At 46.2% G+C, this 24,454-nt stretch overlaps 1 protein-coding gene across 1 annotated transcript in view; it reads right to left on the reverse strand.

Annotated features, from left to right (window-relative positions):
- GLIPR2 (GLI pathogenesis related 2) overlaps positions 1 to 10,268 on the reverse strand; it is a 41,995-nt gene extending 31,727 nt beyond the window's left edge. The window contains exon 1 of the mRNA XM_065398283.1: positions 10,142 to 10,268. Coding sequence (XP_065254355.1) covers positions 10,142 to 10,154 — 13 coding nt within the window. The 5' untranslated portion in view covers positions 10,155 to 10,268. The remainder of the gene's footprint in view (positions 1 to 10,141) is intronic.
- Between the last annotated feature and the right edge of the window lie 14,186 nt (positions 10,269 to 24,454).

The raw sequence follows: 24,454 nt of genomic DNA on the forward strand, positions 1-24,454 counted from the left end.
TATAAAATGGTTTGTGAACTCTCCATCACAGTAAAATCTGCGTAAGACTCCAGAGCGATGGCACAGGTTATCTGCCAAGTTACCTTATCATACCATAATTTATTTGCACAGTACACATGACTGTGTGAACCGGTCAGACTGATGCCTGAGACCACATGAAAATCACATGGTTTCTATGGAAATCTAAAACTCGTTCTGGTTCCTTGTCAGTGAACCTTAGATAGTTGTGTTGGCCTCAGGCAGGCCCAAAACCTCTTCCTCCAAATGACTCAGCCTGCTCCTTCCTTATTTCGATCTTCTGAGGGTTTGGGGGAGAACAGCAGCCTTTGGCCCCCTCTCTCACCTTCATATTTCTTTAGGGGAGCAGCTAATTGACATCTGGCCCTTCACTTGGGGAGGAGAGTGGGGAAAGGAAACTCAAAGGGGGAGGGGGAAGGGGCACCATGGGATGAATCTTCAAAAGGAGTTGGAATTTCTACCTTGCCCACTCACATCCCTGGATTTCTGCTGCACTATGAACCTAGAACTATGAAATACTGCTTCAGTCCCACTGCTAGCACTTATGTGACTTACCTCACTCTGGGGTCAGATAACACAGAACACTCCGGAGACACAATAGAGCCCTAAAGGCTGGATCATAAGGGCCTGTCAGCAGTTTTTGCACCAAATGCTACCTCTACTGCTATGATGACCTTCCTGAAGGTGGGCACACTCTTAGGTCTGCATGGCACACGTACAAAATAGCACACTCTCCCCCACCCAAATTTCTGATTCTCCAGTGTATATGAAGCAGTGATTATGTCCAAGTCAAACGCACACAAGCGAAGGCAGAAACTACCACTGTATTAATAAATAATAATAATAATACCTCATGTTCATATAGCGTTTTTCATTACTAGATCTCAAAACAATTTACAAAGAGATGAATATCATTACCTCCATTGTACAGATGGGCAAACTAAAGCACAGTGTTGAAGTGACCTGCATAAGGTCACCCAGCAAACCAGTAGCACAGTTGGGAATAGAATCCAGGTCTCAATCCTAGTCCAGTGCTCTGTCCACTTGGCAACACTGCCAGAAGACTCATTTCTTGGATGAATAACTTTCACCTAATTTTAGTAAAGGAAAATTTTTCGTGGTGCCTTATTAACTTGTTGAAAAAGCCCAACAGTTTCCCTTTGGATTAAGAGAAAGCAACAAAGAGAGCATGTTTTGAAGTTCTACTTTATGAAGAACCTTGAGATAGAACTGCAGACAAGTACAGTCTGTCTTGCTCTTTTAAATTGCTCGGATATATTTGCTCTGAGCATTTATCAGTTTTGAGCATGGGTGGGCTTCACTTAACCTTCAATAAACAAGAAGAATTAGAGATATGCCACAATCTACTGCAACATTGGTGAGTCTCATGTTTAAAGGGCAAGTGCTGTGCAAAATTAGAGCCAAATTCTGCACTCTCTTACACACCATGCAGCTCCTTTGACTTCAGCAGGGTTACAGGGAGTGCAAGACAGATTTTGGCTTGAAGCGTTGTCTGCTGGTTAGGAATACTGCATTTTGATTTTTTTTAAATATAGCATCTCTAATCCTTTGTTTGATTTAGGGCTTTTCCACACAAGGAACAGACTAAAAGCACATGTGTGTGTTTTTAACTGGGTTAAGTAGCTTGATTTTAAAAAGCACTTTTTTTAGTCTATTCCTTGTATAGAAAGACCCTTAAACAATAAGAGGAGATAACATTTCGAAGATCTGCAATTGCCCTAATGTTCCTGAACATCAGGAGGGGAGGGATAGCTCAGTGGTTTGAGCATTGGCCTGCTAAACCTAGGGTTGTGAGTTCAGTCCTCGAGGGGGCTGTATAGGGATCTGGAGCAAAAATCTGTCTGTGGATTGGTCCTGCTTTGAGCAGGGGGTTTGATGAGATGACCTCCTGAGGTCCCTTCCAACTATGATATTCTATGAACACCTTGTTGCTAACAACAAAGACTAATTCATCATCTCCTGTCTATCCTCTCTGGTCCTGTAAAACATACAAACACAGAAAATGAATTATCATTTTGGTAGTCTGTGTGCATAAGGTTTCACAGAAAATTAATAGATGGGGTCTCTAGTGAACTTTTGATACTTTCCTTAAGAACTAGAACAAGGCAGTTGCAACAAGTGTCGAAAGACATTTTGTATAACAGCTTCACAGAACAGTGACATGAATTTTAGCTCACTTTAAGATGTATCTCACTTTGCATAAAGAAATCAAAGGCATTTGAATATTTCCAAAAGTTGCATTTATCCCACATTACTTAATGAGAAAAATGACATTTGCTTCTAAAGCTGTAACCGTGTTTAAAACAAATTTTTAAAAGTGATTTGTTTTTCTTTTGTAATCATTTGTATTCTTTTTGGATCTTATCAGTTATTTATTTGTTGTACTGGCTCAATTGGCAGTACAACCTAGGATACTCCTAGTGCTCACTCACTTCTCACGGATACAGTTCTTTTGTTTTGAATTCTGACTCATATTTACAGAAGGATATGTAAGATGATATACAACAGTGGTTTTCAAACTGCGGGTCAGACCGGACCTGCTGCTGGCCCCTTCTGGGGCACAGCGTGGTCTGCGGTGCCAGGACAGGCAGGAAGCCTGCCTTAGCATCCCCACTGCGCTGCTGCCCGAGAGCTGCCTGAGGCAGTGCCGGGTGTGACAGTACCTCACATAAGGCTTTATGGAAATATGCTTAGAATGTGTTTTATGCTGCTACATATGCCATGTAACATATCTCCGTAAAGGTTATGATCTACTGAATGTATTAATCCTATTTGTATGCATGTATCATTTTTGTTTTCGAAGTTATGAATGTTGGCAGTGAACTGGCTTGATTTCTAAATAACCTTAGTAGAGCATTTGGTCAGTTCCTGGAGAAAGGAATGTTTAAATTAAGTACCTAATCAAGAAACACTTAAAGGACAATGGATCTTGGAATGCTCCAATCCACATAAGAAGTCTATTTGAGGACATTCAAGGTAGCATGTAAACAATGACAGGTTTCAGAGTAGCAGCCGTGTTAGTCTGTATCCGCAAAAAGAACAGGAGTACTTGTGGCACCTTAGAGACTAACAAATTTATTAGTTAGTTACTGTTCTTTTCATGTAAACAATGGGTGCTACCTGTAAAAACTGTGAGTCATGCATGGACATGTGACTTGCCCAGGTGACTCCTAAACTCCATCTTGGAGCTGGACTTTGCATAGGAGTGAGGAGGGGGACTCCACCCACAAGAGAAAGTCTATTTAAACCCCTGGGAGACCCCTCCATTTTGTCTTCAGCTGGCTAAAGAGAGAGCCTCTCCACCCCCCCCCCAGGATACTTGAAAGAAACTGGAACAAAGGACAGTGTGCAAGGGGTGTGAGTGACTGCTGGACCCAGGCTAAAAGAAGATTAGTCTGTAAAAGGGAGCATTCTAGAACTGGTGAGGATCTTATCTGTATTCAGTTTGATTAGACACAGATTTGCGCATTTTATTTTATTTTGCTTGGTGACTTACTTTGTTCTGTCTGTTACTACTTGGAACCACTTAAATCCTACTTTCTGTATTTAATAAAATCACTTTTTGCTTAGTAATTAAGTCAGAGTATGTATTAATACCTGGGGAGGCAAACAGCTGTGCATATCTCTCTATCAGTGTTATAGAGGGCGGACAATTTATGAGTTTACCATGTATAAGCTTTATACAGGGTAAAATGGATTTATTTGGGTTTAGACCCCATTGGGAGTTTGGCATATGAGTGTTAAAGACAGGAACACTTCTGTTAGCTGCTTTCAGGTAAACCTGCAGCTTTGGGGCAAGTAATTCAGACCCTGGGTCTTTGTTGGAGCAGACGGGAGTGTCTGGCTCAGCAAGACAGGGTGCTGGGGTCCCGAGCTGGCAGGGAAAGCAGGAGCAGAAGTAGTCTTGGCACATCGGGTGGCAGCTCCCAAGGGAGGTTCTGTAATCTAACCCGTCACACCGGGTTTACAATGGCGCCAGTGGCCCATGCTTATAAGGGGCCCCAGCCTGCTCCGTTTGCACTGCGCCCGGGGATCTCACTGGTTCCCCCCACCCACCACTTGCTCCTCTCGGCCTGCCCGCCGGCTGGCTGAGGGTTTCTCTCGGCCCCCTGGCCCCATCCGCCTGCTCCTCTCTGCCCCCTGGCCAGACCCCAATGCACCTCTGGCTCCAGGCAGTCTCTGCTTCCCACCATCTGTGGGGACCCCGGAGCTGAGCTGCCTGGGACTGGTACAGAAGCCCTGCCAGTCTCAGCCAGGTGGGGGTGGGGGAACAGTGGGGGGGGCTTGGCTGGGCCCCTCCAGGCAAGTGCGTCTTGAGGGAGCCCTGCCAGGACAGGCCCTGGCTGATCACGTCACTCCCAAGGGGCCAGAGCAATTCCCCACCCCGGGACCAGCCCTGGCTGTGCTGCCATCTCAGTCTGGCAGACACAGTCACCTCCCAGCAGAGCAGGTGAGTGTGGCCGGGAGGCAGGGCATGGGGGAGTGGGTCTCTGGGGTATGCGTGTGGGGGGGAGGGATGGGCTGTGAGGGACGGGGAAGATCTCTGTGTGTTGGGGCACTAGGGAGTGGGGGTTCTGAGGGGGTGCTGGACAGTTGTGGTGGGGCTGTGGGCAGGGGGGCGCTGGGCAGGAGTAGTGTTGTGCAGGGCGCTGTGCATTTGTGGGGTGGAGGGCGCTGGACGTAATGGGTCCAGGGGGCTCTGGCCATAGGGAGTCGGGCAGGGTGTTGGGCGCGGGGGGGAGCTGTGTGGCACGGCATGGACCTGCCCCTGAGGAGAAGGGGCATGCTGGCAGCACAGGGCCAGGTGGGCCACTGTGTGTCTGGCAACTGCCGGTTTGTAAATAGTGGCCTTGCACTGGGCTGGGGGAAGTGGGTCCACCCCTGCCCTGCCCTGCCCCATTGCCTCTGGCTGGCCCCTTGCTCTGGGGACTGACCTCCCTGTGCCATGCACCATTGCCTCCATGGGGGCCCACAAATATGTTTGGCACCAGGCCCACAAAAGATTAATCCAGCCCTGGCCCGAGGTAAGCCCGTGCCCTAATCCCCTGCCTGAGCCCTGAGCCCCCCCAACCTAGAACCCCTTCCTGCACCCCAAGCCCCTCATCCCCAGCCCCACCCCAGAGCCTGCACCCCCAGCCCAGAGCCCCGACCCCCTGCCTCAGCCCAGAGCCCCCTCCCACACTCCAAACCCCTCCGTTGGGTCACGGGCATCAACAATTTTCTTCAGCTGGGTTGCCAGAAAAAAGTTTGAAAACCACTGATATACAATATCTACTGAGTCACTCCTTATTGAATCTCCCCCAACGTGATGTTATTTTATACCACATTAACAAGATTCCTTCAAAGAACAGTTAGTGACAGATCTCTGGGCCATCCCCTCTGCTCAGGAGTAGAGAACACTCAAATTAAAAAAGCCTTTCTCAGAGCCTGGAAAGTGGGGAGGGGGAGGGAGAGAAGGGAAGTGCGATTTTTGCAACATTCTTCCACCCCTTCAGTGGTAGGGTGACCAGATAGCAAGTATGAAAACTTGGGACAGAGTGTGGGGGGGTAATAAGCACCTATAAAATCAGGACATCTGGTCACCCTATTCAGTGGGGACTGTTAGAAGCTTATTTATGGGTTCTCAGCAAGGATCAGGCTCCTCAGAGCCTAAGGGTGGGGCTGGCAACCAGCTGCTCTCTGAAACATCATGACCAGATGGCCCTACAGACATGCAAGTGGCAGTTATTGGGAGTTAATGCTGCAGAGTCCCTGCACAGCTGCAGGGAATTCAGCCATTAGGAATCTTGCAGAGCAGCATAGAATTGCCTGCCCCTGGGGTGGTCATTTCTTGTCAAGAAGCACTGAGAGAGTCTCTTCCTTTCAGATCCCCAGGATTCATGGAGTTGAAAGACTGCCCCAAATATTGTCCCAAAAGGAATGATTTCCTGAAAATGTAGGCAAAATTTGGGGAGTTTCCCGACCAGTGTATCATTTTCATGGGAGGGGATGTTCTAGTCCTGACAGGGGAATATTGCTATCATGTTTAATGTTCTAAAATTACCAAGCGAGAAGGCGGTCTGACTGCTAGGCTAAGAATTTAGAAATATTGCTACTAGGGCTTGAAAAATCCACTCACCCACAGCAAATAGCAATCTTTGCATCAATTTCTGCAGAACCTCAGCTTACATTTTTTTAAATGCCCTTAAAGTTTCAAACAAAATCTTCTAAACATAACCCCATGCAGTGATATCTGTCGGCAGGCTCAGACAGATGGCTCTACCACCCACACCACTGTTTGGGAGCAGGGTGAGCGCAACTACCTCTGTAAGGGGGGAACCTGGCTGGCATTGCAGATAAGACAGGGGTGCTCAAACTGGGGGTTGCGAGGTTATTACATGGGGGGGGGGTCCTGAGCTGTCAGCCTCCACCTCAAACCCAGCTTTGCCTCTAGCATTTATAATGGTGTTAAATATATTGAAAAAGTGTTTTTAATTTATAAGGGGGCCGCACTCAGAGGCTTGCTATGTGAAAGGGGTCACCAGTACAAAACTTTGAGAACCACTGAGATAAGATGCTCGGTAGGAGGGGCACAGCTGCTGCTGTTAGGAGTAAGGTTCTTTGGCCAGCCTGTGACTCTGAACTGAGTGAATCATTGATTATTTTTTTTTGGTTCCATGGGCAAACTGGAAAAAAAATGTTCATTTCAAACAGAAACAACTTTTTTGTTTTTTCTCAGAACAAAAAAAGTCATTTGAGTTGAAATGGAACATTCGGAATATCAATTTGAATTGGCATTTCCAAAACAAACTGTCAAGTCAAATCTTCATTTCCTTCTGAAATGTCAATTCAAAACATTTCAATGTTTTCACAATTTTTGTTTTCTGGCTTTTTTTTCCAGGTCAAACTATTTGCCACATTTGACCTGAATTCATAAACAGTTTGGGTGCCTCCAAAAATGCATTTTTTGGTAAATTTACTCTTCATTTGAAAAAAAAAAAATTGTCTGGTTCTATGTAGCTCCTGGAGCAGAAAGTTCTGCTTGTATGGGGGGCCTCCTGCCAATACTGCCCCATCAAGGGCTGAGTAGGGGAATGGATGGAAGCCTCCTGCCCTATCCTCCCACCAGAAGGTTGCATGTGTAGGGCCAGCACAAATCAATTTGTTGAGGAGGTAAGGGCTGTTTAGCATTGACTTGTTATAGGGAACTCAAACTGATTTAGTTTGTAGCTGGTGAGGAGGTAGCATTAATTGAATGATTTGGTATTTGGGATGAGGAGTGCGATTTGTGGAGCACATTACATTTGTACAGGAGTTGTATATTTACCTAAAGAGCTTTACAAATATTAATTAAGCTTCACAACATCAGATATATACTAGGAATCAGTTCACCTATCACCGAAATGCAGCCACCTCTTTATGGAACACACCGTTATTTAAAGAGAAAAGACCACAGAATGGTTCAGGACAGGAAATGAAGAATACTACATCAAATTGAAATTGCACAGAGAAATTAGTCAGTGAATGTAATTGTCTAAGAGGGAACAGGGCAGAACATAGGGGTCAACACCTCTACTCTTATTGTATGCCTGGAAGATTTTTAATTATAGATGGTCAGAATCTCCCGTGGTGCTGGAATAATTTGTATAGTGGGGGTACTGAGAGCCATTGAACCAAACTGTAAACCCTGTATGTGATAGAAACCACTTCAAGCCAGGGGTTGTAGCAGCATCTATGAGGACCTCAGTTATAGATCATATCTGAATGTACCCCCAGCAACATACACTGCCCACTGATAGCATGCTGGGTCACCCAGTGTTGATTCAAAAGGAGGAGTACCACCTATTAAGTAACCAAAGAAAATCCACTTCTGGGATGTATTTGTATAATGATTATCTAAAAATTATACCCACAAGAACTATCAAGATTGGCAAACTAACAAAAACCAGTAAGAGACTGGAAGTAATTTCAGAATAAAAACCACAACTGACTGACGCTCAGTAAGTGTCAGGGAAACATAATCTGTTATTTATTACAGAGATTAATCTCATCATCCACAGAATTACCAGTATTCAAACATGGACCATGTCCATGCCAAGATAAACAGATTTTAATCAAATTCTAATTGGATTGCACCTATTTTGATTTCCACCACTTTTGCCCAATTAAACATAATCTTTACTGGTGTAACACTGGGTTGTTAATTTATCTGACAATTGTCCTTTTTATTCTACTAGCATAAAAGTGTTATTCCAACCTAAAAATTATATAGTTAAATTTAGAAGTGCTGAAACAGGATAGGAATTTAAATCACAAACATATTTACTAAGGACCTAATCCATTTGAAAACATCTGTAGCCTTCAGAGCCATGTGACTACAAAGAGCACTCACATTCTAGCCATGTAACATCTGACATAGAATGTATGTATCCTACCTCCCTCTACTGGATGGATTAAGTCCTGCTCTGGTTTTTGCAATTGTCTCACCTTTTATGACCAGATTTTCTAAAGACCTCAGCACTCAACATGATAAACTGTTTGAAAATCTAATCCTAATTATGAGTGCTGAGTGGTTTTGACAATATGGCACCTGGTGTATGGTCTTCCAAGGAGTAAAGGCCCAATTCAACTCCCAATAAACAGTAAGGTCAAAAAGCCCTATCATAACTGACAGCTAATGAAGATGTTTCTTGAGCTTAACTGGGAGAGGCTTGCACTTTTAAGAACTGAAAGTCCTCTGTTCTAGTTTCTAGGCCCTATATATGTCATTTATTGATGACCATCCATTGTTTGCTGCCAAAAGAAATGATTCAGCTTCACAGCAGCGAGCAGTGGGAATATGTAAATGAGCTCCCCCATTTTTCTCAGAACAGTCAATATCCCCATGTGAGCAAGAGAGTTACAAGTGTTCTAGTGTTGGAGTAACTTCTCCTGTGTGTCCGCCAGGGGACAGAATGATTGAGGCCAGGCCTGGCCTGGCCTATGCTCAGACTATTTTTTTTCAAGTTACCTATTTGTATTAGAAGGAACTTCTGTTCCATCATCTAAAAACTATTTTACTGGAGTCAGAACTCCTCTTCTGCTATGTTTGGTTCCCAGGTCCTGTCAACTGTGTGTGTAGGCAGAGCATTAATCTTTAAATTGCATAATGCCCTTCTTCCCCTTCTCTGAAATGCAGTTTCAGTGAGAGAGTTTAGTATCTTTGGGGCATGAGCCCTTTCAAATTCTTCAGACTAACAGATATAAAATCAACCAGGTAAAACTCATATCCCCTCATTAATAGACTCGACTGATCATAATAAGCAAATCTCCATTGGCTCCATAAATCTGATAACTAATATAAAGACACCATGATGGGCTTAGGCCCAGTTCTGATCGCACGCTGGTGTAAAACTAGTGTATTTCCAGTGACTTCAGTGGAATTTGTTCTGATCTACACCAGCATAAGAGATCAGAATCATATTGACAGACTTTGGCCATGCAAAGGATGACAGCTGTGGAATGTCTAATGCAACAATCCATGGCCGGCAGAGAGGGTAGATTTCATCCTCACAACAGGGAGGAGGATACACAGCTGTGAAACCTATGAACCCTGCAAAGCCAGAGACTATATTCTGCTGAATTGTAGCTAAAGGCTGATCCTAACAGTTTCCTGAATATGGTCATCTAGGCAAGAAGTACTTAACTTAATGCAATAAGCATATTTATAACTACATGATTTGCCTCAGTTATGCTTACGGAGCCACTCACCAACTGCAGTTTCACAACTAAGGTGCTTATAATTATAAATATCTTGCTTCAAGTACTGTATAGCTAGTCTAACTGCATACATCAAAGCAAAGCTACCTTAAATATTAAAGTCACCATATATAATAAGGTAACTGGTTTTATCTTATAAATTCTATACAGTATTTTTAAATCTAATGAAAACATTCCTTTGTCACAAAACAAAGAAACTCCCCCTGGATTACTGTATGCATAAAAGCAATCAGCTCGTACAAGACAAAGCCACTACCATTTTTGCAATTCTTAAACCATCAGGAAGGATTTTGGCATACAAGCTTTGTTTACATAATCTACAGATTAAGTATTCACAACAAGCTCTGTATAAATATTCACCAACCTGACTTTCCCATGACCTCGTTCTTGATTGTTACCTGAAGCTGCTTCTGTTGACTTAGTTACTCCTATAAGAATTAAGATGTGTTTTGAGCTGACTGTAATTTTCTTGTAGAGCTCCAAGCCTGCAGAGACTGTCTGCAGAGCTGACAGTGCTGGAGTGAGCTCACAGCACACTGAAGTGTAACTACACCCTTTCATGAGCCTGCCCATGCCTTATAAGGAATAAGGCAACTTTTTTTCTTAGCAAGATTCCGGCTTATGGTCAGGGGTTATTTATCTTCCACAGAAACCAAGCAGCTCAAAAACCACCATGTGGGTCTACATGCCAATTTAGTTTAGTAATAACAGACCGTTTCTGATACATTAAGTTGTTACAAACAAAATACTACACCATATGTGAACTGGCACAACAGGCTTCACAACAGTACAACAATAAAAAAGAAGTTAACTTACTTTAAATTGGGTAATGTGTCAACTTAATTAAGGTAAAAATAACTAGGTATTTTAGAGTGTGACTGGTGTCCTGGGGGCATGGGTGGTGGGTATGGTAGGCAGGGGGAGGCCTCCTCAAACAGCCTAGCGTGGCCCTGCCAACCCTCCACCCCCAGGCCAGGTCCCCCATGCAGTTCCCAGCGCTCTGCCCTGGATGGCTGGCCTGCCTCCCACACTCAGAGCTCAAGGTGGCTGGTGCTGAGGCCGCGTCGCCTGCCGCACCAGGGCTGGGGACGCTGCAGCTGTGCCAGCCAGCACTCTGGGGCTGGCCGCCCGGCTCATGGGGCTGGGGGCGCTGCGGCCACACCGCCCAGCCACCCAGAGCCTGTATAAACAGAAGAAATAAGAATGTAAATCTAGCAAAATTGCCAAGTCATTGTATAAATGGATTTTGAACTGGGGAGTCATCCTATCACATCCCTCATATTAAAGTTTTCATGTCTCCTACTGGTTTGTTACACTATCTCCTCAAACAACCAGTTGTTGTTTTTTGTTGCTGTTTTTTTCTTTTTGGTACATAGACATTCAATTATGAACGTTTAGCACTAAGGACCTTTCTTTCCTATGTTTGTAAAGCATACTACACATCTCTGGCATTATCTAGATAGTGTACCTAACTTTACAGATCCAACAAGAGTTTGCCTTATATTGTGCAGTATATTGATACTTATCTTCAACTCCTTTGATGTTGAAAAGGGATGTCCTCTTGAACAAAAACAAATTTTCTTTTGCCTTGAAATACATTCACAGAAAATTAGCAATGAAAAGACCTTTGAGGTCATCTAGCTCACCCCCGGAGCCACTGTAGTGTATTTGCTAGGGCTTTGTCGCATACAGTTTAAAGTCTCTAATGATTTTTTGCCATTCCTCTAGCAAGATCTAGTTTACTACAATCTTACTGTCAAGTAGTTATTTTTTGTTGGTATTGTTGTTATTCAGGCTATGTTTTCACTTTAATATCATTCATTTATTCCTATTTGAGCCAACCTCTATCACCCTACATTCTTCTCTTTCCTTGGTTTTTACATCCTTCAGTTGTTGGTGGACTTATGTTCTGACCTTCGGCTTAGCTTAGTCAAACTGTACACAGTTGTATGAGATAAGCATAGTCTAGTCTAGTGTTTAGAAAACAGGACTGAGAATCAGGAGCATAGGTTCTATTTACCTGTTGTGTTACTGGACAAGTCATTTAACCTCTCTGTGCCATAGGGTTCATCTTCACTGCAAAAAAAAAAAAAAAAAAAAAGAACTGCGGCAGCAAGTCTCAGAGCTTGGGTCAACTGACCTGGCATGGGTGGCACATGAGCCGCCTGTTGGGGGAGTCTAGCCCCCAGCCCCACCTCCTCTGCCCCTGCCGCCCCCATTCCTTTGCCGGAGCTCTGAGCCCCTCCTTCCTCCTCACAACTGCCGGCTCCACTGCACCAGGCCCGGGCCGCACTGCCTGAGCACCCTGGAGCGCTGGGCACCGTGGGCCCAGTGCCCCCAGCCCTGGAGCGCTGGGTGCTGTGGCCCCTGTGCCCGGGGGCCCTAACCGCTCCGAGTCCCGGCCGCAAGCCAGCTGCCCTAGCCCCAGCACCAGCCTGCTTCCAGGAAGAGGAGCAGCCTGCCTGGGCTGGGGCCAAGGGAGAAGCAGCAAGCAGGAGTGGGCAGGGCCATGCAGGGCTGTTTGGGGAGGCTTTGCCTCTCCCAGCTACCTGGGCTTGTGGGGAATCATACTATAGGGCTAAAATAGCAGTGTAGCTGTTCCTGTTTGAACTAGAACCCAGGCTCAGATTCTGGGCTTCAGTTGACCCAGGGTCTGAGACTTGCTGATGCAGGGGTTTTTTTGCAGTGTAGGCATACCCATAGTTTCCTCGTGAATTAAATAGGGATAAATGCTTTACTTATTGCCCCAGGGTTATTGTCAGGCATTAAATTTCTTTTTGGACATTTATTGGATAATCTAGATCAGTGGTCTCCAAAGTGGGGTGCGTGCACCCCAGGGGGTGCGCAAGAGGATCCTTGGGGGTGCGCAACAGGAGGAGCACTTTTTTTTCTTTTTTTTTTTTGCTTTGGCAAAAATGGTAGAGCCGGCGCGGCAGGGGGTGCGTGCTCAAAATTTTTTACTGATAGGGGTGCGCGATCAAAGAAGTTTGGAGAGCACTGATCTAGATCATCTGGAAACAAAGAACATAGGTCATACTTAGAGGATGGGGGTGAGGGGCTTTCTCCTGGAAAGCAGAGACTCTGAAAAAGATTTGGGGGACAGGGTGGATAATCTGTTGAACATGAGCTCCCAATGTGATGGAGTGGTCAAAAGGGGTAATTCGATCCTTGGATTCATAAACAGGGGAATCTTCAGTAGGAGTAGAGGTTATTTTGCCTCTGTATATGCCACTGGTGCAACTGCTGCTGGAACACTGTGTCCAATTCCTGAGTCCACAGTTCAAAAATAATGTTGATTAATTGGAAAGGGTTAAGAAAAGAGCCATGAGAATAATTAAAGGATTCAAAACATGCCTTAGACTCTAGGAGCTCAATCTATTTATTTTAAGAAAGAGAAGGTTAAGGGGTGACTTGATTACAGTCTGTCAGTACCTACACAGGAAACAAATATTTGATAATAGGCTCTTCAATCTAACAGAGAAAGGTATAACACAATCCAATGGCTGGAAGAAATTCACTATAAAAATTCAGACTAGAGACAAGGGATAATTTTTTAATAGTGGGAGTAATTAACCATTGGAACAATTTACCAGCGATTGTGGTGGATTCTCCATCACTGACAATTTTTAAATCAAGTTTGGATTTTTTTCTAAAACATATACCCTAGGAATTATTTTGGGGAAGTTGTATGGCCTGTTATACTAGATGATCACAAAGGTCCCTCCTGGCCTTAGAATCTATGACCTGATCAGAGAATCTTAAACTATGGTTAATATTTCCTCATAAATCAGTCCCTCCATATTGGTAACTTTTTTTGCTCTTTCCTGAATTCCAAATGATCTATAACTATTTGTTTAGCTGCCCAGAACTAAGTATGCAGAATTCCAGGTGCAGTCTCACCAGATTCATGATTCACCTTCCTGGTCTATGCAGGGAGTCCATAATTGCACTGAACTCTTTTCTGCCCGGTTCCATTGTAAACTTATAAACTAGTTTGCAATGTTCTATAATGCTATCCAGGTCTCTTTCAACATTGCTGCTTTCCTATTGTCTTCCTCCCACTGAATATCTATGTTTCATATGTTCCTCCCTGCTGCATTAGTTTGCATTTTTCTAAATGTAATCCCATTTGTGCAATTTCCTGATCATGCTCTTTATTTCCTTTGGTATTATTTCTTGTTCCTCAGTGAAATATTTCTCATTTTAGTACAGTCTTCAATTTAACCAATATGCTGTTTAATACCTCTTTCTTATCATCCTTATAAAGCATGTACCTAACACCCACCTCTACATTTTGGTCCAGTTTATACTTAAAAAAAAAAAAAAAAAAAAGTTGTCCTTGCTTATCCCGTTTTAAAAAACAGGTTAAGCCTGAGATTCATTTAATTTCTTTTGCTTTGTCACTATGGGCCTCACAAAAGTCTAAACTGGCTTTTCCCCCCAAAAAATCTTCCAGTAATCGTTAACACCAAAACAGCTTTATAGGTAGTAACAACGCTGATATAGACAAGGCATCAGCAGTCAGTGGTGTTTCAGCCATTGTGTTGAATGGACTTCCTCTGAACAGGTTAAGACCTGGTCTGTGCTAGGAATTTACATCAGTATAGCTACATCTCTCAGGGGTATGAAAAATCCACATCCCTGAGATATGTAGCTATACCAACCAGTGTAGACAGTGTTAGGTCGACAGTCAACCTGGCTACTGCCTGTCGGCGAGGTGGATTACCTACGCCAGGGGTAGGCAACCTATGGCACGTGTGCCAAAGCGAGCTGATTTTCAGTGGCACTCACATTGCCTGGGTCCTGGCCACCGGTCCGGGGGGCTCTGCATTTTAATTTAACTTTAAATGAAGCTTCTTAGACATTTTTAAAACCTTATTTACTTTACATACAATAGTTTAGTTATATATTATAGACTTATCGAAAAAGACCTTCTAAAAACATTAAAATGTATTACTGGCACGCAAAACCTTAAATGAGAGTGAATACATGAAGACTCGGCACACCACTTCTGAAAGGTTGCCAACCCCTGACCTACGCCATCAAACTGGGACAATGTATCTACTGGGGTCTCACAGGGATCAGTCTTCATCTAGTACTATTCAATATTTTCATTCATGATTTGGATAATGGAATGGAGAGTATGCTTATAAAATTTGCAGATGACACCAAGCTGAGAGCAGTTGCAAGCACTTTGCAGGACAGGATTAGAATTCAAAATGACCTTGACAAACTGGAGAATTGCTCTGAATTCAACAAGATGAAATTCAATGAAAATAAGTGCAAAGTGTTTCATTTAGGAAGGAAAAATCAAATGCATAACTATGAAATGGCTAGGTGGTAGTACCGGTGAAAAGGATCTAGTAGTCCTAGGGGATCACAAATTGAATGAGTCAACAACGCCGATGAACTTGGTATGTAAAACACAGGAGGTAATTGTCCTGTTCTACACTCTGGTGAGGCCTCCGCCGCAGTTCTGTGTCCAATTCTAGGCATCCCACTTTAGGAAAAATTTGGATAAATTGGAGAGTCCAGAGGACAGCAACAAAAATGATAAAAGGTTTACAAAACCTGACCTATGAAACAAGTTTAAAAACACTGTGCTGTTTATATTTGAGAAAAGAAGATGGGGGAGGGGACCTGATGCTCATCGAATATGTTACGGGTTGTTATAAGGAAGATCATACTCATTTGCTCTCCATTTCCACTGACAGTAAGGCAAAAAGTAATAGGCTTAGTCTGCAGCAAGGGCGATTTAGGTTAGCTATTAGGAAAATCTTGCTAAATATAAGGGTAGTTAAGCTCTGGAATAAGCTTGCAAGGGAAGTTGTGGAATTCAGTCATTGGAGGTTTTTAAGAACAAGTTAGACAAATCCATCTGGCGTAGTTTAGCGCAGAGGTGCTCAACCAGGAGTACGTGTACCTCTGGGGGTTTGCAGAGGCTTCCCAGGGGGTTACTCCTGAGGGCATTCTGTGCCAAAAAAATAAAAATTCTGCACACAATATTTTAAAATTCTGAAAAATTCTGCAAGTTTTATTTGTCAATAAGTAAATGCAGAGGCTCCAGCATGGCAGTACATGAAGGTGGGAGATAACCCTGCAGCCTCCCCACCCCCAATCCCAGAGACACAGACTAAGTGGTGAGGCTGCACCCGACCCTGACACTGCACAAGGCCTGGGCCTGCCCCAGAAACCCCTGGGACCCTGCCGCTCTGAGCCAGGTACGGGACAGGCAGGCTCAACCAGGCAGGATCTAAGTGTGGAGGGGCTCAGTGTGGGGGATCCAGGTGTGAGGTGAGAGGATTCTGTGTGGAACAATCTGGGTGCAGGCAGCTCAGTCTGGGTGCAGGCAGGGGGGTCTAGGTGGCAGGGGATCAGGATGCAGAGAGGCTCATTTGGGGGTGGGGGGAGAGGTTTCCAGGTGTAGAGGCAATGGGACGCTGCCAGGGCTTCCATGTGAAAGTGGTTGGGGCTCAGTGGAGGGGTCTTGGTGTGGGGAATCTAAGGGGGCGCAGGGGTGTGGGGATCATCAGAGTGGGGGTTTGAGTGCATGGAGCTCTGTGGGGGTGCTCTAGGTGCAGGGGTGGGGGTCTGGAGGCAGGGGGTCTGGGTGCAGGGGTTGAGGTTCAATGGAGTGGGGTTTGGGTATGGAGGGCTAGGGGATTCTGGGTGTACGGGGTGAGGCTTGGTGGGGGGGTATGGGTATGCACGGGGGTTGGGCAGATGGGGGAGCAGCTCCCTGTACAGTGACCCCTCCCCCACATAGCTGAGGAGCGCTGGGGGCAGGAAGCTGGGGAGGATGCTGAGCTTCCTGCAGCTGGGGGAGGGGGTCTGACAGCCTCAGCCAGCATTGCAGGGGAAGAGAAAGTCCCGTCCTCTCCTGCCTCCAGCCCAGCCGGGATTAGCAGCTAATCCCAGCTCAGGGTAGAAGCCACAGGCTGGGGTGTCCCCAGCTCTGCGGTGATTTACCTCTCTGCCAGCTGCTCGATATACCTGCTCTGCAAGGGAGTGGTGCATGACTGCTCTTGCAGCTTCCCTGTCAGAAAGTCATTTTTCTGTGGGGTAGCAAAGATAGATGGGGGGACATGAATTCTGCACACGTGCACTGGTACAGAATTCCTCCAGGAGCAAGGGGGTACATCAACTCATCTAGATATTTACAACAGGCAACATAAAAAGCAATAGCGAAGTGAGTACAAATTTTCATTCAGACAACGACTTGTTTCTACTGGTCTATGTACTATATACTGAAATGTAAGTACAATATTTATATTCCAATTGATTTATTTTACAATTATATGGTAAAAATGAGACCATAAGCAATTTTTCATAACTAGTGTGTTATGACACTTTTTTGTATTTTTATGTCTGATTTTGTAAACAAGTAGTTTTTAAGTGAGGTGAAACTTGGAGGTACACAAGACAAATCAGACTCCTGAAAGGGGCACAGTAGGCTGGAAAAGTTGAGAGCCACTAGTCTAGCAGCCATTACTTGGGCCTGGCATAGCACAGGGGCTGGCCTTCCACGCCTTCTTGAGGTCCAGTCCTACATTTCACTGCAGTTTGTGCTGCCCACCACAAATCAGGATTTGCACTGGTGCCGCTTCCCCATGCTACAACCAGCCCCAGTATAGGCAGCGCCTGAGCCAGGGTGGCTGCAACTTGCTCCAATTACACAGGCTAGTGGCTTGGCCGCGCCACGGGGGGGGACCCGCCTCCCCCGTTCCACCGCAGCTCGCTCTTCCGGCTCCCCCGGCACCGCTCCCCGCAGGAGCCCGCCCCGCCCTCACCGCGCATTCTACTGCATCGCCGGGGGGGGGGGGGGGGGGCGAGACTGAACCTCGGCGCGAGCGGGCGGCGCCATGGCGCTAACGGCCCCTCCGCGGCCCTGGGCCTTCCTCTGGCTGGCGGCCGCGGCGCTGCTGCTGCCGGGGGCGGCGGGTGAGTAATGGGGCGGCTCCGCCCCCAGAGAGCAGGGAGTGAGGCGGGGCCTCTCCCGAGTGACGTGAGCGCCCGCCCCTCCGGGAGATCCTCAGGCCGCGCTTCCCTGGCTCCAGCCGGCGGCCCCGCCTAGGGGCCAATTCACAGCGGCGTCTCCGCAGGCGGGGAGAGTCCGGAGTGCACCTGCGCTCCGCACGCTGGTGGCTCAACCGGGCGCGCGCGTCCCTCGCCCCTCGAGGAACGTCCCGGCGTGTCAGTCATCCCAGGCGGTGCGGGGAGGACGGGGCACCTGCTGAAAGAGCCGCTGGGCCCGGCGGCGCCAGCTCCTTCGCCTCGCCTCCCTCTGCCGCGCTTCTCTGGTACGGGAGCTCCGAGGAGCAGCTTCGTGATCGGTGCATTTTAAAATCGCCGAGTTGCTTAAGGGCCCTTGGCTGCCGGCTGGAAAGGTTGGCGCAGTTTTCCCTCCCACGCCCCTCAAATAGCGGTGAGACGGGCCGGTGACCGGCTCATGGCCATTCCGTCTTCTGCATCGCGCTCAAGCCGCTAGTTGTCCTCGCTTTTGTTGCTTCCCTCCTTTGCCACACTCTTAATCAGGGATGCCTGACCTCGGGGTGCAGGAGCACCCCCTGGCTTGAAGTAGTTATAACAACCCAAATACATGGTTTCCGCCTTTAGCGCCCCCACTATGAAAATTGTTCCAGCACCACTGCCCTTAACAGGCCCAAAACTTTGGCCTTTTTCTCTCATTACTCTTCTCTTTGGTTCTGAGGCATTTTTGATTATTCTTCCCCTTCCGCCAGACTCCTTTACTTGCGCATGTTCAAAAAACTAGTGGAGACCCACCTGCAGTGCAGCCAACTCAATTTTATCAAGAATCTCACACTGTGTTCTTAAAGGCTCAGCTTCTGGAGTTACTGTATGAAACTCTCAGCGTGCTTTCTTTTTCTTTCTTTCTTTTTTCTTTTTCAAGGTAAATTTTTAGCCTTCCTGGTTCTCGAGAAAAGCTTGAAAATGTGTTCAAAATGTACAGTGAAGGTTCAAAACCAGATGGCAAACAGGAAGGAGCCAAAATGTGTATTTGGAATATCTCATGATTTTAAACCACTCATGACTTTTGCACAACTGGGATTGGGAAGCAGGTCACTTACTTTGGGAAGCATTTGAGTTGGACACATATCTTCCTTTCTTTGTTGTTTTTTGACAAATGTTTGTGTGATTCTGTAATCTATCAACACGTCTTTTGACTCAAAATTCTCTTTGTCAGGAAAGCTATTAATTTGTAACCCATTTTACTTGTCAGACAATGAAATGTACATATATTGTGCTATATAACCTTATGTAGCCCTTCTGCCAGGTGCTGCCAGTAGCAACCAGGGCAGGGTTCAATATCTAGGGGTTCCTTTCTATTGGTACAACACAGAACCAGCTCGAGCCCCCATCCAGTAACCTGGGACATTTACACACCACCCCTGGGCACCTCTGAGAGGCAATACTTCCCCATTCATAAGCACAGAGTCTGATTGTAGAAAAGAAACTTTTCATAAAAGGAGGGAAGTAACTCGGCGTTAATTTGGGAAAACACTGCAAACAGGGTTCATAAACATAAACCATGAGTAAAAGACCCACCCCCAAGTACAGTAACTCCTCACTTAATGTCACCCCGGTTAACATTGTTTCGTTGTTACGTCGCTGATCTATTTGAGAACATGCTCCCTTATAATGTTGTTTGGCAGCCACCTGCTTTGTCCACTGTTGCAGGAAGAGCAGCCCATTGGAGCTAGCTGGTGGTGGCTTGGAACCAGGGTGGGCTGGCAGCCCCCCATCAGCTCCCCTAAATTCCATGTGCGGCAGCCGCGCAGTAGGCTATCAAGTGTCGGGCATTTCAGGTGTCCCTCCCCCCACTGCCGTGTGCTGCTCCTGCCTTAGAGCTGCTCCCAGGAGCCTCCTGCTTGCTGGGCAGGGGGGTGGGGAAAGAGGGGTGCTGATGTCAGGGTGTCCCCCTCCCCCCACTCCTGTACCCCATCTCCACAGAGTGCGGGGGGGGGATACATGACGGCTCAGGATGGAGGGAGCTTGCTGGCAGCAGCTGCTGTCTCAACTTGCTGATATACTTAAAAAGGCAGTGTACTTAGAGTAGGGTCAGCATATTTCAAGGGGCAATGAAATATGCCTCTGTCTCTCTCTCTCTCTCTCTCTCTCACACACACACACACACCCTGGCACTTTGGAAAGTGGAGGGAGTGGTGAACTCCAGTGGAATAGTGTGGGTTCATCATCACGTTCAGTTTCCACAGGGAATGTTTGCAGCCATTGCCATGCGTCTACTGTGTCTCCTCCCTTCATTTGAGCTGCTTTGTAGAGTGTGAAGCTACATTAACAACAATGTGTTAACCCTGGAGGGCTCAGTCAAGTGTTAGTTCATCATTTAGCAGTAAGGAATTCCCTGGGAAATATCCCCCCTCTGACTCCACCTCAACCAAGCTTCACAATCATCATTGCTGTGTACAGTATTAAATTGTTTAAAACTTACACTGTGAATACTCTCTCTCTATAGTCTTTTGTCTGGCAAAAAACATTTCCCTGGAACCTAAACACCCCCCCCCCTTACATTAATTCTTAGGGGAAATTGGATTTGCTTAACATCATTTTGCTTAAAGTAGCATTTTTCAGGAACATACCTACAACATTAAGTGAGGAGTTACTGTAGGTTGGGCAGTGTCTAACCCAGTCTAGGGAGGGCCCTTGATGAGGGCATGCAGCCTCCTGATTAGAGATACCTGTCCCCACTCCTCTTACTTTCACAGGGCTCTGACATTTGAGCCCCTGGCTTAATGAGGTTCTTTCAACTGAGGGTGGCCCCCTCATTTGGGACAGGTTAAGCACAGTCCTGCTTTCCTGTATTTCTACAATAATTACAACATTGGTAGCCATATTTCACTACCCCTGCTTTCTATAATAAGGTGATTTGTACCCAACACCAGACAAAGTTGATCACTTTGACACTGCTGTATCTGCTGAATATGTAAGCAAAGCAAGAGCAAACTGTATTTACCTAAACATACCCAAGTGATTTCCCATCCCAGCTAGCTGTTAGGGAAGATTCATTCGGACCCTGTTTACACTTATAATAAAACTTAATAGTAAGAAAAAATTGTTGTATACTTTGATACCATATAGATAACCTATTTGACTGAAAACATTAGCAAAGCATGCTTTCTGCTGTAGCGTACTCAGAGAACTTCATAGTCATATATTTGAAAATATCCCCTTTTTATCAACTAAACAAAATTCATATCCCCCCCAATCTCCAAACTAAAAGTATGGTTAAATTAAATTCAGCAGTGCTTCAGTTTTGTTTAGTGGGCTATGATGTGGGCTTTATGTATGATACTCTGGTTTTCATGTCTTATATTTTCATCCTTGCTTAGTGATCAAAATTTGAGAATCGTTTATCCTTGTTGTTCACAACAGGGGTGGCAGGTTTCTAGAAATTTTGGTGATGTCCAGAACACCCAGAGCCCACCCGCCCAAACTCCGCCCCCCCCCACCTGCCTAAGGCTCTGGGAGGGAGTTTGGGTCAGGGGAGGAGGTCTGGGGTGCAGGCCCTGGGCTGGGGCAGGGGATTGGGGTGCAGAAGTGATGCAGGGTGCAGGCTCTGGGATGGAGTTTGGGTGCAGGCTGCAGGTGCAGGAGGAGGGGTTGAGGGATGCAGGCTCTGGGACAGAGTTTGGGTGTAGGCTCTGGGCTGGGGCAGGGGATTAGGGTGCAGGCTCTGGGAGGGAGTTTGGTTGCAGAAGGGGTAAGAGGTTGGGCTCTGGGAGGGAGTTTGGGTGGGGGAGGGGGCCTGTGGTGCAGGCTCTGGGATGGAATTTGGGTGCTGGGTGCAAGCTCTGGGCTGGGGCAGGGGTGGGGGTGCAGGAGGAGGGGTTGAGAGGTGCAGGCTCTGGGAAGGAGTTTGGGGATGGGAGGGGTGTGGAGGACGGGGGTGCAGGCTCTGGGAGGGAGTTTGGGGGTAGGAGGGAGTGTGTGGGAAGGGGAAGGGGGTGCAGGCTCTGGGAGGGAGTTTGGGGGTGGGAGGGTACAGCGCTTACCTGGGGCTCCTAGGCAGTGCGGGCCGGGGGGCCTCCGCACGCTGCTACCCCCAGGCACTGCCCCCGCAGCTTCCTATTGGCCGCAGGAGCGCTTGGGGCAGAAGCAGCGCACATAGACACAGACCCACCTCACCCCACCCAGGGGCTGCAGGGAGGGTCCAGCAGACACGTGGAGCAAGCAAGCAGGAAGCCGCTCAGCTCCGCTGCACTGCCAGTGGTGGGTGGGGGCTCCGGGCCATTTTAAATCACCCCGGGGGACGTGTCGGGGGGGAGAAGCGCCCGGGGGCGGAAGGCAGGGCTGAGGGAGAGACCCAGCCTCAAACATTGCTGGAACTAGGCCCCGGGCCATGCATATTCCTGGTACCCAGGCACCACGGGCCCATAGAACTCGCCGCTTATGGTTCAGAAGGCTATAAACAGAGTAATTACATACAGTTAAGATACCACACAGCTCTTCTTAAGCAAGCACATTTATTCTTAAGGTGAAAGGCTTACAGAGAAAATAAAAGAACCTGCACACAGGCTTATAAGCTTTCCCCCTGACTCCAACAAGAACTTTGGCAGATGAACAGTCCCTGGGTTTTTCTCTGGTCACAAGTTCATAACACCTTTTAGCTAAGAACTATCACCCCCATGAATCTGTGAGTCATTCTTTGATCCAGTTTGGTCATCTGGTCTGGTCCTCATGTAACTGGCAATCAGCAGACATTAGGTTTCTCCTCAGGCTGCAGCTGTGAAAGGATGACTCTGGTGGTGGGAAGTTACCTTCCCCTTCCAAGTATTTCCTAGGAATCCCACTTAACATTGTTTGTCTAGCACATTGTTTCAAAGAGTCCTTTGAAGCTCATAACACTTCCCAAGATTTACATTAGTCATGTCTCTAAATTACATTCAATCCCACAATAACACATAAACATTTGGATTTTTTAATAACAGTAAAATTTAACTTAATTCAATGAGGTTTATCCAGCATATTGCAGGAACTTGTCATATCTGTCACAGCCTCCTCAGCAATATAGGCTAACAGAAGTATTTTATCTCTACATTGCTCATTCCACTGGTTCCTTATTGAACATCACGTTAAATTTAACAGACTAGGGGAAAATCTTGGCCCTACTGATGTCAATGGCCAAATACCCAAGGTTTCATCTTTGGTCTTTATTTTCAAAATCCTCAGCGCGCTGGCCCCAGGATACCTATAAGACACCTTCTATCCAGGGCCTTCATTGCCCTTAATAGCTTTTTTTCTCAAGAAGAATGAAACTCTATCTCAAGTATGTTGAGATGGAGATTTCTTGACAGCTTGCCACAGATTGTGAAATTCACTCTTGCAAGAATTAAGCAAAATCACAAATGTCATCACTTAAAGCTTATGTCTTTTACCTTGCTTTTTCATAAAACAACTCATAACATTTTAAAATGTGCATATGGATAAAAAATGTACTCCCCACAAATGTGAGGATGGAGAAGAATCTTTATTTTGTGGCTGTAACTCATCTGCTTTTTTTGGTTATTTTTTACTCTGAAGGTGCTCCTCTAGTACAGTGAAGGTGCAGTAGAAAGCTGCATATCCTCTACAAAGTTTAGTTGATGTACATTATGTCAGCTTACAGCTGACAACTTTTGTATATCACAAGGGCACATACTCACTTGGCTGCTTGTGTCAGAGCTGCATGGCCTCACCAAGAGTGGTTATGTCGATAGAAATGTGGTTCTCCATGGGTAGGTATCCTAGTGTGCCCTGCGCCTCTGTCTGGTACAATACCTGGTGGGACATTTTCATAGTGCTTTGTGGGATACCACAAAGGGATTTCTAGGAACTACAGGTCAAGGTCCCAGAATTCCACTTTCTCCCTCCCATAATGCTTATTCCATCCCATAATTTTCATGTCATTAAAAAAATTCCCACAGTCCTGCACATCACTTTTTGGATAGAAAGCTGGCTAGATCATCGGGCTCAACGGGTAGTGATCAATGGCTCCAGGTCTAGTTGGCAGCCGGTATCAAGTGGAGAAGTGCCCCAAGGGTTGGTCCTGGGGCTGGTTTTGTTCAATATCTTCATTAATGATCTGGAGGATGGCGTGGATTGCACCCTCAGCAAGTTTGCAGATGACCTAAACTGGGAAGAGTGGTAGATATGGTCTCCCACAGTATTCTTGCCGGCAACCTAAAGAAGTATAGGCTGGATGAATGGACTATAAGGTGGATAGAAAGCTGGCTAGAGTGGTAGATGTGCTGGAGGGTAGGGATAGGATACAGAGGGACCTAGACAAATTAGAGGATTGAGCCAAAAGAAATCTGATGAGGTTCAACAAGGACAAGTGCAGAGTCCTGCACTTAGGACGGAAGAATCCCATGCACTGCTACAGGGATCGAGTGGCTAAGCAGCAGTTCTGCAGAAAAGGACCTAGGGGTTACAGTGGACAAGAATCTGGATATGAGTCAACAGTGTGCCCTTGTTGCCAAGAAGGCTAACAGCATTTTGAGCTGTATAAGTAGGAGCATTGCCAGTAGATCGAGGGAATGTGATCATTCCCCTCTATTCGGCATTGGTGAGGCCTCATTTGGAGTATTGTGTCCAGTTTTGGGCCCCACACTATAAGAAGGTTGTGGAAAAATTGGAAAGAATCCAGCAGAGGGCAACA

This window comes from Emys orbicularis, chromosome 2, assembly GCF_028017835.1.
Source record: "Emys orbicularis isolate rEmyOrb1 chromosome 2, rEmyOrb1.hap1, whole genome shotgun sequence".
NCBI classification, from domain to species: Eukaryota; Metazoa; Chordata; order Testudines; family Emydidae; genus Emys; species Emys orbicularis.